We start from the raw sequence: 16,959 nt of genomic DNA, 5'->3' as shown, positions 1-16,959 counted from the left end.
AAATTAACACAAAACTTAGATTTAGGGAGCAAAATTTGAAGAAAACAAAGGAAAAAATTAGGATAATAAATGATGACTCGAATTAACACAAATTGCATGGGCATATAAATATGATAAATGTTTTAACAAAAATATTGTAATATGCATAAAAATAACAAAAAAATACTTCAAACTTGTTGGGCGCCAATTTAATAACTAATATTGCATTTTAAATTAATAAAATATGGTTTTTGAACATTAACAAAGTGTTTGTTACTCGAACGTGCAAAACAAACAATTAACAACTCTTGATCTAGAGATTGGATTGTTATATATTAAGACACAACTGTCGAAAGGAAAATCTTAAATATTCTATTTAAAATAAATTAGCGATATTGTAAGTTACGAATTGAAAAAAAGGAACATTTTCTTGACTGATTTCAATCCTTAATATATTAGGGGCATGTCAAAGTTTGTAAAGGTATAGCCCAAATAGCCAAGAAGTCATACTTGTAAATTTTCATTTCTCAATAACTAGTCAATCGAATCTATTCATATTTTGTATTTTCTAATTTAAAATAATTAGAAATTAAGTAGATTGAAATGATTCAAATTTTTTTACCTAATAAAATCCATTTGTTACCAATCCATTAATAAAATTATTATTATGAACAATGATTTTTTGGAGGAATTATTTTTGGATAAACTAGTTTTACAAATATGTGCAAAATGTTTTTAAATGTCTTTCATAAGTTCAAGAGATTTTGAAAAAGGTGCAAAAAGTAAAAAATAGCATTACTAGATTCATATTTTCCATCGCTATTGGAACCATAATACTCAAAGGTTTACCTCATATTTTGATTGTTAAAAATCGAAATCTGACCAATTTATGTTTAATCAGAGAAAGGTTATGTTTATGTTAAAGGTTATGTTTAATCGGAGAAAAAGCGTTTTGCTTCAGATTTCGTAGTTTAAAATAACATTTGCACGTATGTAAATTAAAATATTTGAAGGTCAATAAATTGAACCGATAAGATTGCATCATAGTATGTTATAATCAGTTATTACGCTCAGAAAGTTAGTAAAGTGTGTCCTATTTCCATTTTTAGCCCTGTGCACAACGTAAGGAATGTACAATTACTCTTAATATTGCTTTATAGTATTGCTTTATTTATGATATTGCTTTATTTATAATATTGCGTTATATTTTACTTAATTATGTCTTAAATATTGCTTTATAGCTCTTCTGTACTGAGAAAAAAAGCATGGACAAAACTATGAAAATATGGTACAATTTACAGTGTTTTTGGCTCTATGCGAACACCAAAAAGCTCTGTAATTTTTACAGAAGCACTTTGGTTATGATTATGGTAAATTTATCCATAAACTATTATGATGTAATATGAGATAAAATTGAGTAAATATTGCAAAATTCGGTAATTTTTGTGCTGATACTTTAGAGCACGGCGTGGAAACCATTTATTCAATAAAGTTTACTTTTCAATTTTGTATTTTTGATTTTTCTAATTCTTATCTTAAGTAATAATTATATTTAATATAACCTACAAGCGAGAATAACAAATCCTTATCTGCAATATGAAAATTTAAAAAAAAATTATAACATCAATAAATATTAAAAAAACTTAATTAAAAGGCACACTTCTTCATTACAATTAAGTACATTTTTCATTTATAATCTACATTTTTAAGTTTATTCAAAAGTAACAGCAACAAAAAACAAGCTCTTTGCAACTTTCATTTATAAAGTTGTTTTATTAAAAGTTTTCCAGAAAACTGAAATCAATGTTATACCAATTATAATTTTGAAGCAAATTCTAAACAAACTTTTCCTGGAAAATTAACAGGTCTGGAAAATCTTGCAATAAGTGACCTGATGGTAGCGCCAAGCTGCGGTTAAAAGGATAGCTCTTCCCAACGAAATTCACGCTTGATTATTGCTGTAAGTAGTTTTCAAAAATACATTCTCGTTTGTGAGGAAACGGGGCATTAATCAAAGCAACTTAGAGAATAATTATTATATAATAACGTTTAATTAAAGAATATGGAACATGCAAAGATGTGAATGAATTAAAGTTGCATTAGATTGCAAGGATATTGCAGTGAGTAAATCATACATACCTGTTTCTCTACATTAGTGTTAATCTTGAAATTTCCAATCGTTAAATATAATCAAAGGAGCTTCCGTGTTAAAGCTAACTTGGAAGTGGTTTTAAAATAAAATAATAACACTGAAGAAAATATATTATTTTCTGTTGCATTTGATTTTTTAACAGCTCTTATCACTGATTTCAAATATGCAATCGGTTTTTTTCCTCCAAGCTACGGTTTTTTTTAAATGTCATTTTTAGTCCATTTTTTATTGAAATCTACAAGTTTTAAAAAATTATATATAACAGGGGGGTCGCGTAAACGTTACAATAAACTTCTAGGAAAGTTAAGGCACTCCTTCAGCCTGCAAATGAAGTCATACGCCACTAGGTACGCTTCCCTATTGAGAAATGTTTCTTCGTGTGATTCTGAACAGGTCTTAAGAGCACGACATACCATGGGTGAAACTTCTTATCGCAAATTCTCTTTCACCTCTAATATTTATTTAAAATTTTAAAATTGGAAAAGTAAAATTAGACAGCCCTAGAGTATTCTCAGAAGTTTCAAACACTGAAAAGAGATTTTTAAAATATCAAAAAGAAACTATGAAGAGATATCTTAGTATTACGCAATGGAGAAGTTCTCTTTAAATAATTTGTGTGCAGTTTGATATTCTTAATTTTTTTTCAGTAATTGAAATTTCGTGGTAAGTTTGAATAAACTCACTTTTTCTATACTTAATTTTAAATTGGTTATGGAAGTAAAACAGAATTTGCGATGAAAATTTTCTCCCGAGGTCCCATCCTCTTAATAGAGAAGCGCCCCTAGCCACAACCGTTGACATTTCTAAGCATGGGTTCGTATGCAGTTTCAATTCTGATTATGTGGCCTGAATCCCCTAAACATTTGTCGCAACATTAACGTGGCCCCCTGTAATACGAAACGCGTTTGAAATTCTACATTTCGTTGAAATATGGTCTGAAAATGCCATTAAAAAAATATGTAGCTTTAGTAGCAAATCTAATTTCAGATTTTAAATTCCCGCACCAGAATTAAAAACAAGTATTTGTATAAATGCAACAAAAATTTTCTCCCAATGATATTTTATAACACCGGGGCATAAGAATTATTATTCTAGTTTCGACTATCAATAACCCATACAATAAACGACGTTATATGTAGCTTGTCTCCGAGATCCTTTTTGCTGAAATTTAGTTTTGTTACTGCACCCTACCCAAACTTTTTGTCCATAGACAGACCGATATCAGAATCGTCTATTACTAAAACAAGCCCCTTGCAAAACAATTCATCGCAAAAAGGTCTCTTTACATGCTTTTTATTACAAAGATGCGACATTTAATTAAACTTTCCTTTTGAAAAACGAAGAGAATGACATTTTTAATTGACACTTTCAAAACTATAACTCCGTGAAATAAATGGTTATTTTTTACAAAACAGGACCTTATTTTTATTTGTTCAAAAACTAATGTGTAGGTTTTTCGTAGTGAACCTTTCACAAAAAATTTGAATACCAACGGATCATTACCGGTGTTTATTTTCATTACTATTTTTTTTATGTAAATGAATTGACCCGTACCTTTGTATTGCGTTAACTTTTTTTCGAAATAGCGTAGTATAAAAAATATTTATAGAGTAAACGTGATCGAACTAATATATTTTAAAGAAACATTTTATTCTCACAGAGTGTATAAACATTAAGTAAACTTTTAGTAAAATGAGCGAAGTTAACGCATATACTTTTAAACAAAAGTTTCAGTTATTTTGCATTCCAGTTTTCTCATTCTAAGTATTTATTTTTTGTGTTAAAAAGCAGCTTATTTTATGCTCATATTTTTCCACTTTCAAATATTTTATTCTTTATTGTAAAATTAATGTAATTGTATGTGTAGAATAGATTTTTTTCTTAATTTTAAATACATGTGCTTTAATTTTTTTCTTCAAAAAATAACTTCGCTGTTCAAGAACAGGACTGATAACAATACTGCAAAAAAATTAAAGTTTATAAAATATACTGTCAATTTCTATAGTATGTAGCTAAGATCCAAGTAATGTGGATGGAATTCCCATCTATCTCTCCAATTATTGGTTTTCAAAACTGATAAGCCCGCCTATCTAAGTTGCATCAACTTTTGAAACCCTGTTTGTTTGATAGATAATTATCATCAGTTTGCCATAAATATTTTGTCGGTAACCAATGTTAAACAATTTTTGACAGGAAATTACAAGTGAAGTAGTTTGAAGCGACTTTTAAGCTTCCGTAGTAATCTTTTGAATAATGACGAGCGTTTGAGAGTATATGACAGATTCAACTACTAATTGTAACGAATATGCTCTTATTACCTGACTAGCCGCCTAAGGCGGCCAGCTGTCCGCCACGCTAAAGGTTTTCACAAATAAAGTTTTTTAAAACATAGCAGGAAATCTGAAGATTAGTGGACAATTAAAGTGTTCTGTCCTGCAATTTTGTCTACATATCCAGATGAACAACGACAAATAGTATTGAGTATAGTAAAGTGCGGCGTGCTCTCTGATTTCGCTTATAGCACAAATATATCAAAGCGAAGCGTTCTATTTACGTATCGAATATATTGCCACATTTTTAATACAAAAGTTAAACTTTTCTCCACTTTGATAAATGTAAACTAATGCGAACCTTACAATTAAATTATTAATTCCTTCGTATATTATTGGTTTAAGTTGTCGAAAATTAATATTTTAATTGTAAGGTTCGCATTAGCATACATTTATAAGAGTGGAGAAAAGTATATGCATTTTTTAATAGTTTTTTGAATATGGCTCTTTGAAGACGAAAAAGCATAGATTTTTTTACAAAATGACTGATAACTAAAAAACTAATCCAAAATTTTGAAAAAGAAAAAAAATACTTCTTTATTATGTCAAAACACAACTATGTGCCGAGTTTCGTGCCTGGGCGAGGCTTCTGGGGCGATATATTGTGATTACAGACACACACACAGCCGCGTTTATTATTATGTATAGATAGATTAAAAATTTCATTCGCTTCAAAAATGTACAAAGAGAAAATAACAGTCTACATGTTTCAAGCCGACCGGAGTCAAGGAGCTGACGTTTGCATCAGAAAGGTTAAAATCCCGGACAACGCACGGATGTTCTTCTGTACTATCTGTCTTCACTGTAGGAGCAACGTCGGCCCACCAATAGGATGCCCCTGAAAGAGTGGGCGACAAATCTGCCCTATTGATACCTGACTGACGAAGATCAATCGGGTAGGCATTGGAGAAAAAAATATTTCAAGGGCTTCAAAAATAGATGCCCTTTTCAAGACTTGCTAGACGTTAATAATAAGAAGAAAAAAGATTTTAAAGATTATTTCAACCCCAGTCACATTAACTCGTTTTAATGGGTTGGGTGCTGATTTTGTTGCTGACGACATCAGTTCCTTACCACCTTTCCATATCGAGTTTAAATACTTTACCCTGATTTGCCAGTCTCGGTCACAGTAGTTTCTTTTGTTCTGTTTTTCATATTTTTTCTAAATCGGCTATTGTAGTTTTGTTTCTCATTCTTATTTTTCCATTTTTCGAGGGCAATTGTTTTAAAATAATTGTTACTTCTCATGCACTACTGGCAAATCTACTGGCAAAATGGGTGCCTGTTTTTGGCCTTGAAACATGTCGACTGTAATTCTCTATTTGTATGTTTGTGAAGCGAATGAAATTTTTAACTAGGTAAGATATTACCGCTTCAGTTTCTTGCGTTTTTTTATTTAAATACGTTGTAGTTTGATGGAAAAAAAATACTTAATGTATTTCAAAAACTGCAGGAATAGCAGCGTCAAATAATGTAAATCAAATGAGTTTTTTCCCCAAAAAATAAAAAATTAAAAATAAATTTAAAAAATATGTATGGGCAAACAAATTAACGAAAGAATTTAATTATGCATTTCAATTCAGAATATATCTGGTAAATATTTAAAATTTCAGTGCAAGAAACGGCTAACGAATTCCACCTATAAAAGTTTGATAAATAATGAATGCAATAAACTTGAAAAGTATTGGCCCGAAGTAAAATAAATTCTTTCAAATATATTGAAATCTCTAAGAAATCAATTATATTTTAAAGAAAAAAAAAGAATAAAAAGAGAAAAGTAATTTTGAAACTGCGTCAGATTCAATTAAAACCATTCAGCATGAAAGGCTCTTAAAAAGAAAACTCGAAAAAAAAACAAATCAATAAAAAGAAGTATTTTTTATTCAAACTAAAGAGATAAGAAACCTCTATTGCTTCAAAGGCATTGTTTGTATTCAATTTATAACGATTTTTTTTTATTTATATAACTGTTTTCGTTAACAGAGCGATTCTTTAATCGAGAAATCTACATTAAAACTCGTAAGAACCTAAAACAAATTTATTATTATTATCATCATTGTTGTTATAATTATAATTATCATTTCAGAGAAACGTTTGAATCAAATTATTTAACTCTTTCACTACGAAGGACGAGATAACTCGTCTTCCAGGAAAATTCTCTGTGCGCTAGAGACGAGATAACTCGTCCCTTACGGAAAGTTTTTTTTTCCAATATTATACCAACGTTTCCAGCGACTTATTTACCTTCATTTAGCATTGACTATTATTTTCATTGTATTATTTTTATGCTTGTAAACATAGAGTGAGAATTGATTGCAATTGATTGTTAATTTTTAAAGTTAAATAAACAATTTTTAAAGAAATTTGAGTTCAATTTTAGCACAGAAAGTGAGACAAAGGCGCACTTTTGCCGCGTTGAGAGCAAAGTAGCTTTTAAATCTTTGTATAAACTGCTAATTTCAGGAATTTCTGCTTAAATAAACTCCGAGAGGGGGATAGTACGGGTAATAATGACTGAAGGAAAAGAATACATTAGAAACCTATATTACTTCAAATGCATTGTTTGCATTCAATTTATAATGATATTTTGATATTATATACTTGCTTCCGTTAATAGAGCACGTCTTTGATTAAAAAAATCTAAATTAAAACTCATATTAAACTAAAACGGAATTATTATCATCATCTTTAATATTATAATTATTATAATTATTATTATTATCATTTCAAAAAAAATGTTTGATTAAATTTTTTAAGCAACATAGGGTTTAATTCTTTGTATTAACTAAAAATTTTAGGAACTTTTGTTAAATGAATTATGAGACTGGGACAATACGGGTCATCATTGACTGAAGGAAAAGTATTGAAAAAATCACCAAAAATAACAATAGAATGCCGTAACATTCACAAAAGAAGCTGCAGAATTTCTCAATTTAATACGGAAATTAGTTTTGTAGTACGGAATTACTGAAACATATCGAAACAAGTTTAAACTCAACTTAAAAAATCTTAATTAAACTAACTTTCAAAATAAAAAGTGTTAAAAGTTAAAGAAATAGCTACACTGTTTGTACTTTTTTTTATTATTCAGTTTTAAATACGAGTAACCTTTGAAAGCATGCTACAGCAATACAAGATTTTTTTCTTCTCTAAACATGTACACAGGTTAGAATTTCGGGTACATTTTTAAAAAAAGAAACATACGCTAGCTTATACACTGTTAATTTTAACAGACTTATAGCGCACAGGGAAAAAAAGTATGGTTAGAGCTACCAGAATATGGTACAACTTACCAACTACCATGTTTTGCCATGTTTACCATGTTTTGGGCTCTAGGAAGCAGCAAATACCTCAGTAATTTTTACCGCAGCCCTTTTTTAATAATATTTAAAAAAAATAACAATAAAATATGGTGTTATAACACAGTGGCGTACGCAGAATTGTTTCAAGGGGGGTGTTCATAATTTTCTGAAACTACTAAAAGAAATTCGAGTCTGTAATAAAGCACTATTATTTCACTAATTTAGACAGCTAGACAATTTTGACTTCTTATTTAGACAACATTGGTTAGTTAAATTTTGATCTGATTTTTTAAGTTTAAGAATATAATGTAATATCTTCTAAAAAAAGTCCAATGTCATATGGGTGGGAAGTAACACTTTGAGGGCCACTTTCACATTCATCAGATTTTGTTATGCTAGAAACGTTTTCTTCAACGGAACTATCACATTTCTGTACAACAGAAAAACTTACATTGGTACTAGATGCTGTCACCTCACTAATTTCAGGTCGTGATTTTTTCTCAAAATAATTAACAATTGTTAAATTCTTGCGTTTTGATATCCTAAAGATCCAAGAACAGCAAATATATATATATTGGCACAGAAATATCCGCTATGCTACGATCTCAAAGTTTCGAGCTGGAATGAATAACTTCAACGAGCGCTGTATCTCCAACAGTATTGTTACTGATTTCTTCACTAGTCGAAATAGTGGCGACTACGCGTTCGGCGATTGAATGAACTTTTTGTTGAGATAAATCAAAACAGATTTAGCGACAAGCTCCGAAAGGCAAGCGGCAGAGATAACTCTTAGTCTGACTAACTAACTCCACTGTACTCCGTTCCCCCTTTTATATAATTTTTCACCGCATCTCCAAAATTTTCGAATTGTCTCAAAGACGACAGAACGTCTAGGATTCCAGAATCATTGCGTAAAGACCTCGCGAATGACAGCCAGTCTCGAAAACTATACTGGCAGGACAGAAAGGAACCAGTCCGTAACAGTATCACGTGAATTTGGTTTCAAAAGTACAACCCTATTATAGTAAATGTTTCTTTTTCAGTATTCTGAGAAATACCATGAGAAAAAAAAAGTAGGCATAAGGCAAATAAAATTATATAGTCTTAAAAAATAATAGTTCGCACAATTTCTACTAAAATTTTTATTTTTGACATTTTGTCTGAGCTCAAGGGGGGTGTTTAAACCCCTAAACCCCTCCCTTGCGTACGCCACTGTTATAACATGCGATTAGATACTGTAACTGTGGCAAATTTACCTTGATTTATAAGAGCAATGTATAAAAATCATTTATTCAATTATATTTACTTTTCAGTTTTGCCTTTTTTACTAAATGCATAATTATAAGAACCATAATTTTTAAAAGTAAAATTTTCGGTTTACTGATACCACAATTAGAACGGAAAAAATTACATAATTGAATATTTTATAAAACCAAATGATTAAATAATTAAATTTAAATACCGTATATTTTGGTGTTACTAATCAGAAATATGATTTTTTTTAACCAGAAATATTATCACCATGCAGTACGGTAGTCTTACCAGATTTTTTTTTAATGACATCTTGAAACAGTTGTATAATTGAGCAAATATCGAAGAACTTTCGAATTTTAAATTCAAATTTATGAAAAGCAGTGAAAAAAAATAATAGTATGAAGTAATTAGGTAAAAATATCAACAAAAAAAAAAGATGTTAACATTTTGTCTTTCCAAATAGCATAAGATAATGCATTTATTCTTCGGAATGATCTTAATGACTTAGAAACACACTATAATATCTATATGGTAAAATTGCTTTAGGAAAATAATACAAGTTGTTGTTGTTTCTAATGCCACTTGCCGAATACCAGCAAGCCCGCTCGGTGAAACCAAGCAACAATTACAATTTTCGAATAAAAGAAATCTGTATAGTAATTTTAAATATAAATGCTGAGGGTAGTTATTATAGCACAAATGTAATTACTTTCTTTTCACCAATTATTTTGTCTTTATTACAGCCAAAATAGGTGTCACGTGCATAATAATATAACAAGTTCAACTTTCATAAGTAAAGCTTAAAAATTAGATTTTAAACAACCAACTTTTATAATAATCAAAAATCAGTATAATTCCAACATCATGAAAACGAAATAATTATTTTAATCTTTCATTTCCATTTTAATATATTTTTAATCATTCATTTCCAATAAATGGCGAAAAAGAGGATTGAAAAGAAGATCACTCTATAATTGAAACTATTTCACGAATTTCTATTCGTTATTCAGATACAGCTGGATTACGAATAACAGTTATTTTAAACACATCTGTTTTTATTTATTTAAATTGTTTGTGAAGGTAAAGTTATACGAGTTAAGCAATTCATGTTGCAAAATGTTTTAACTTCAGCTATATTGAAAATAAAATGCATTATTTATTATGATTTTAGAGAGAGTTGCAAATAATTGTAATGGTTTTTACAAATCGTTTTGTTACTAATTTTTTTTCTAAAATAATTCAAACTGGAGTTGGCTTAGAAGCAACAGATTTCTTCTAAAACTATGTAATTTTTTTTAGATTTATTTATATTTTTTTAAAGATTTATTTATATTTCTTTTAAAGTAAAGCTTGAAGATCAAATCCTAGCGCATTTATGAAATTGATTTTACAATTATTTATACTTTGAACAGGATTACAAGAAATATATTATTGTTATTAGCTTTTTTTACAAATATTTGTACAAGTTCACGACTTCGTTATGTAGTGTTTGTTAGTTCTGCTCGTTCGTTAGGGAGTTCAAACTTAAGTTAACTAAAAAAGAGAGATATTTTAAAATACTTTTTTTATTTTATTTAATTATATTATTTGTAAAATTAAAAGAAGAGCTAATGTTTTAGTTTCAACCTACAATGAAATACAAGTTGATACGGATTACAAAAAAACTTTTCTTTTCATAATATTAATACAAAAATTAGTCTGAGTTAACGAGTTAAAAACAGAAATGGAAAGAGACATTAAAATCATTAGACAATTCGATATTTTAACTTAATTGTTTTTAAGAGTAATATATTTAGTTCTGCTACATCTGAGAGCAAAACCAATCATTTTATCTTAATTACAGCAGAAGCTATAGACCAAATAACAATTTATTGTAGCATCATGTATCTCAATCTTTAAATTAATACCTTTTTAAAAAGTATTTTGCGACCAAGTAGCTACTTTAAAATACTATATCTCAAGAAATATTGCATATAATTACATAGAATTTCAAACATATATTTTAGACATATTTGGTTGCTCCTTTTTGGTTAATTCAAAATATACCTAATTAGTTTAATGATTTAGTTTTAAAATGCATGCCATTAAAAATGAATTTAAATTTGTAACTGAATAAATTTAAAAAAAAAATTTGCATCAAAACTTTTTGAAGTATAGAGATCAACTTTTTTCAATTAATTTACACTTTTTGAATTTAGAAATTTTATATTTAATGTCACTATTATAAATTTTTAAATGTTTTTTTTTTCAAAAATATTATATAAACTTTTTTTGTTATTTTTTATGTATTGAATACATACTACTAAAAATTCAAATTTTTAAATCTATAAGAAATTTCTTTTTAAGAAAAGTACACCTCCTCCTTTTTAAAACTATATTTTTAGTGCATTGAAAATTCTTAAATTAAGTAAGCGATTTTATTATTGCCTTCTTAAATTAATTATAAATTATTTTTATAGAGTTTAAAATTTGATTTTTGATGTTCAGAAAAATAGCTGAATTATACAATAGAATATACAATTGTTACTTCGAAATAGAACTTATGGTCTATTTTTAATTCCTTTTAAGAGTTTAAATTATGATTTTCAGCATCTTGTGAAATTTCGAAATGAGTAACAGATAATTTTATTTTCTCTTTTGGTTAAAAAAATGACATTTTAATGTTTTTAAAGATTAGAGTATGATCTCTAGCGCCTAAGAAACTCTTGAATTCAAAAACAGAACGTATTGTTATCACTTCATATCACAAAGAAACTGTTTTTTTAGAGTTTAAAATATGTTGTGCGTTACCCTTAACTATTGACACATCAATTAGAAAGAAATTAGGGAATTGAGATAAGGAATTTTTCTATGCAGCGGAGTATAGAAAATTTGCCCAGATTTATGCTAACTGATATGGTTCAGAGAGTTCATACTCTATTTGGCTTACAAGTATCAAGCAATTTAATAACACATTATTTTGATATATATGGTTAAATGATCTGAAAATTATTGAAATATAAATTTGAAAATGAATGATTGAAATATAAATTTGAAAATTATTATTCATAAAAATATATGTACTTACGTAAGATATTATAGGTAAATTAAGTGACGCAGCGACGGTAGCTTCTATACCACAGGAATCTTCAGGTCCAAAAAATGCAACAGCTCCTTCCCGCCATTGCTGTATAATTATCTTTGTACCTTGCAATGTATCACCTTCTGTGTCATTGTATATTAAACGAAGTTTATGACCTTTAAGTATCGATGCATTATTGTTCACATGATCCAAGGCATATGATATTGCCCCTGAAATCACCAGACCCTGTTTCTGGGGGTTCTCTCTGCCATGGATGTTTGTCAAATATCCAACAGTAAATATTTCAGCCGACACATCAGATAGCAAAACAATTAATATGATTAAAATTAGTTTTAAAATTTCCAACAGGCCAAAGTTTGAGATGTAACTTCGTCGATCTCTGCCTTTGGAGCGTTTTCGATGATGAGCTGTACATTTGTTTTCTATTTTCAAAGGCATGTTTTGAACATAATTGTAAAGAGCAAAAACCATGAATTAAGTTAAAATTCATTTGCAATAAAGATAATCACTGATGCTGTTATATAAACTCTAGTTAAAAAAATTTCACTTCTTTGAGATTTTATAAATTTGAAGAATAATATAAAAGACAATGATGATTCCATCTATTAACTGTCATAAATCAATAGTTCCTTTTATTAGTCTATAAATCATCAAAAAATTAAATTTATTTTTCTGGAATGTTTATTTTTTAACTCATTTATTCACATGATTTGAATCTCACATAGTTGTAACATACATTTAGAAAGAAAAAAAACTAAAGCAGCTAACTATTTGAGCAACTTTAGTACGAGGAAGAATGTTTTCTGATTTTCATTTCCTCAAAAAGTTTCCAATTTTAAATAACTTTATTTTATACATAAATTTTTCATAAATCCACAAAAAATATCCTTTATTTTAATTTTCAAACGCGAATTTTATTTGTCTTTTCTTTAAATGTTCCTCATGCATAATTTTTAGTTGGTAATATTTATTGATGATGGTTCGAAATATAAAGCAATTCCTCTTACGTTTGGATAGATTGAGATTTACTAGGTCTGTACTAAAAACAACTTTCGAACCATAAATATTATAACTGCAGTAAAATAAAAATTTTATCTCTAATAAAATACTTAAAATAACAATCTCTATTTATATAAAAACAGAAAAACTATCTTCTTGCAATGACAGATTAAATAGTTACTTTACAATCAATTCCATCTAAATTTGACATTTAAAATTGTTGATCACACTTGTTTGATTTTACACGCCCACGTGGTTTTTTATCGTATTAGTTAAAAACATATATTTCTCCAAAAAAAAAAGTTTAAAATAAAATCAGGTACTTTGAAAAACATTGAGCACGTAATTAAAAATGTTTATTTTCGCAACATAAAGTTCCAGGTACTAACGGAACTTCACTATTTAAAGCGGGAAGACAGCGTGTTCTATTCCGTTCGCTGGCGAGCGGCATGAAGGTGATGACAGGGTTGCAAACTTCGGTGTATGAAAGCAGCCGTTAAAGCGCGCTATCTCCCGTTGCTGCCAAGCGACGCAGTCGCCACCCCTGCGTGACGTCAGAAATAGTAGAAAACTCGGAGCAGCCTTCGTAAAAAATCACTGAAACTTCACTTATAATCTATGTTTAATTCAGGTAAGTAGTCATAAAAAAGAGAAATTATATGCGCGTGGCGCTTTTTTTCAAATTCTTATCCTTTTGATTCTTTATTTTTTATTTTATATGACCCTGATTTTCGTGGTGTCGCATTACCCCCCAAAGGTTTTAAGTTTCATTAAGCAAATTATACGATGATTGTTAGTTTGAAAATGAAACTAAAAAGAAAAATCTCGTATACATTTTATTCGTTGGTATTTTGGAATCTGCAATTCTGTTTAATTAGTCATTAAATGCAATAATCAGTAGGGTTTTTTTATTCGTTACTTTTTCCTTATTTTGTGAAATAGTTTGTAATCTGCAATATAACTGGAATTTTAATACCTATAGACAGGTATTTATTTTAACATTTTATAATAATGTTGCTTTTTTGTAATTTAGGCTGGCGCTGAATGTTTGTATGATACGAATACATATAGTTTTAAACTCTGCATAATTAATAATGAAAATTGTTTCTTTTCTTAAAAGTTCTAAATTTTTAATTTCAAATAGTAATATAAGCACCGGGAAACATTCTAATAGATTCGAAAATTCTTTATTCCGAATTGGTAGTAATTATAAATTCATTAATGATTATATATCTGCAATATTACTTATACCATAGCTAATAGTTTTGAAAATACATTTCGCATTTCGTAAACATTCATAATGAAAATTTTAAATAAATGGAGTAATGTCATTAAAATAATCTGAAAAATTTTTAATAGGGAGTGCTAGAATATGTCCTATAGCTAGATATCTATGGGTCTTCTCTTTTTCGAAAAAAAAATTATAGATATGAAAATTAATATCTTTCTATTCGTCTGTCACTTAGTGATTTCTAAACAATAAGACCAAGCCCGATGAAATTTGGCATACGGATAGTTCAAAGCATGGGAAAGGTCCCTGCCGATATTAGAACATTCGATCTACTACGAACCGTTCGAGCCTGACCAAATAGAATTTTCTGATTGGTTAAGCACTAGTCACTGTTTTAAATTTAAATAAAGACGGTTTCAGTGTTTGAAATATTTTAAAAATAACATCAGTGATATTCACTAGCTTATAGATCAATTTAATAAAAAAGAAAGAGTTTATTGCATATACTTATATATTTATTTATTTATTATTCTCTATATCCGATATATTCAATGAACATTGATTAATATTTCTGGCGTCAACGGGGTACTTTTTCTGTACGAAGAAGATCGCAGATACCCACACATGTGATGACAACAATCAGCGCCAGATGATAATTTTTAAGCAAAATGAAGTGTTAAAATTGTGATAAGTTTCTCAACGTATGTTAGAATATTAATTAACTAAATACCGCACCGTGTCGAACATCAGATTTGTTGAAATATAATACATTCTCGTCTACAGCTGTTATTTAATTTAGATTTATTAATTGTTTGTATATTTTATTGCAACCTTAATAAATTTTTTGTGTGCCTGTTAACTTCGATGTATAATTAGTGTGTTTATGTTCTACATGCCTGTTTTTGTGTTAAGTAAGAGATATATAGTGAAAGAATTTAAGTCTCTGTGAAGGAATATAGAATGTGTCACGTAAGAGAATTGATACTTGATGCGCTTGGCTTACTCGAAATAGTATGGAAAGAACAGTAGTAACGTAAACAAATGCCACGTTTCAACAACCAATCAGGATCTAATACCTACACTACGTTACTTGCTGGTATCCCATTTATGTTATTTAACCTTAATTAATGTTTTCTGAAACCACGTGTTTATTTTGCTAGCAGTAATTCTTTTAAATTTTGTTTCGATGAAAGTAAATTGATTAAAATCAATGGTAATAGAAATGAGAAAGAATAGTTATGTATCGAAAGGCTTTTTTGGCAAATTAAAAATTGCCCTTGCCGCAAATAACGTGTAATTAAAGTGATCGATGCATATTGAAATAAAATAAATAAGGAAACATGTACAGTAGGGAACCGATTATCCGGAACGATCGGGACCATCGCTATTCCGGATAACTGATTTTTCCGGTTTTCTGAATCGCCACAAAAAGCCGTTTTTTTTTAATTGTTAAACCCAACTAAAAAAAAATTTTTTTGTGGAAATAATCTTAAAAAGAAGAAAAAACGATGGAGTAATACACTAATGATTATTTCCAAAATGATGGTAAGGTAAACATCTTTTAGAAAAGAAAGAAAAATCTTAAAATCTTATGAGGAAAAATTTTTTTTTTTAAAAAATGGCGGGAAAATGTATCGAATTTCGTTCCGGTTTTTTGGTTTTCCGGTTTTCTGATTTCCGGATAACGGGTTCTGTACTGTAGTTTGTTTAGAGAAACTCTAAAAAAGCATCATACTATAATTATGCCATCAATAATGTTTAATTAATGTTGGTAATATACATTAATTGAAATAAAGAAATAGCTTAAGTCCAAAGTTAATGGAGAAAATATAATTATCCGTTTCAGAGAACCGTAAAAAATTGCTATATTATACTATCTTCGTTGCTTAATTAATATTAGTAATCTGTATTAATTAAAATAAAAAAATATTAAGCTATGTAATAAAAATCATTTAGAGAAACCGTAGAAAATCCCCATACGCAGATGATGTTTAATTAATTTTAGTGAAGTGTACTACTGGATTAATAGTAATTGATGTAATTTTATTATAAGAATTCTGCAACAGATAAGGATATTTCGTAGTTAAGAAAATGATTTTTACAGTTGTAGCAAAGGTAGTGTATTAATAATTTATTACATTAGATTTAAAAGAACTTTTTTTTTCACCATTACTTATAAATATTTTAAACAGTACATTAAAAATCAGAAAAAGAAATGGCCATGCTCTTAATTCCTCATCAAGATCATATAAGAATTTTATTTCAATTTAAAATTTTATGTCTGCCTTGCTACCATTGATAAATTTATTTCTTACAAAACTCAAATATTACAAGGTTATGTAATGGATGCCAAATATACTAATATAAGTACAAAATTATATTACTTTGATACATTTGCAGTTGTAATTATTACAACTGCACCAATATCGAGCAGTTTTAACACCAATATTGAGGAAATAAGTGTCTTATGGCTCCTCGTACGAAATATGTACCGGAGAAAATTACTAGAAAATAATAAATTGCAACTATCATGAGTTGGCTGCGAGCAATAGCATCATATCAAGTGGTGCTGTTGACCGTAAATTTCAATTCTGATTGAATGAACTACAAAAAACATATTAAGGAAATTA

General features: G+C 28.5%; 1 protein-coding gene across 1 annotated transcript in view; it reads right to left on the bottom strand.

Annotated features, from left to right (window-relative positions):
* LOC107446988 (receptor-type guanylate cyclase Gyc76C) overlaps positions 1–13,642 on the bottom strand; it is a 213,709-nt gene extending 200,067 nt beyond the window's left edge. Inside the window, exon 1 of the mRNA XM_043041318.2 lies at positions 12,085–13,642. Coding sequence (XP_042897252.1) covers positions 12,085–12,570 — 486 coding nt within the window. The 5' untranslated portion in view covers positions 12,571–13,642. The remainder of the gene's footprint in view (positions 1–12,084) is intronic.
* Between the last annotated feature and the right edge of the window lie 3,317 nt (positions 13,643–16,959).

This window comes from Parasteatoda tepidariorum, chromosome 1 (assembly GCF_043381705.1).
Source record: "Parasteatoda tepidariorum isolate YZ-2023 chromosome 1, CAS_Ptep_4.0, whole genome shotgun sequence".
Taxonomy (NCBI): Eukaryota; Metazoa; Arthropoda; class Arachnida; order Araneae; family Theridiidae; genus Parasteatoda; species Parasteatoda tepidariorum.
The sequence above is the reverse complement of the archived record's forward strand: the minus strand, read 5'-3'. Positions and strand labels throughout refer to the sequence as shown.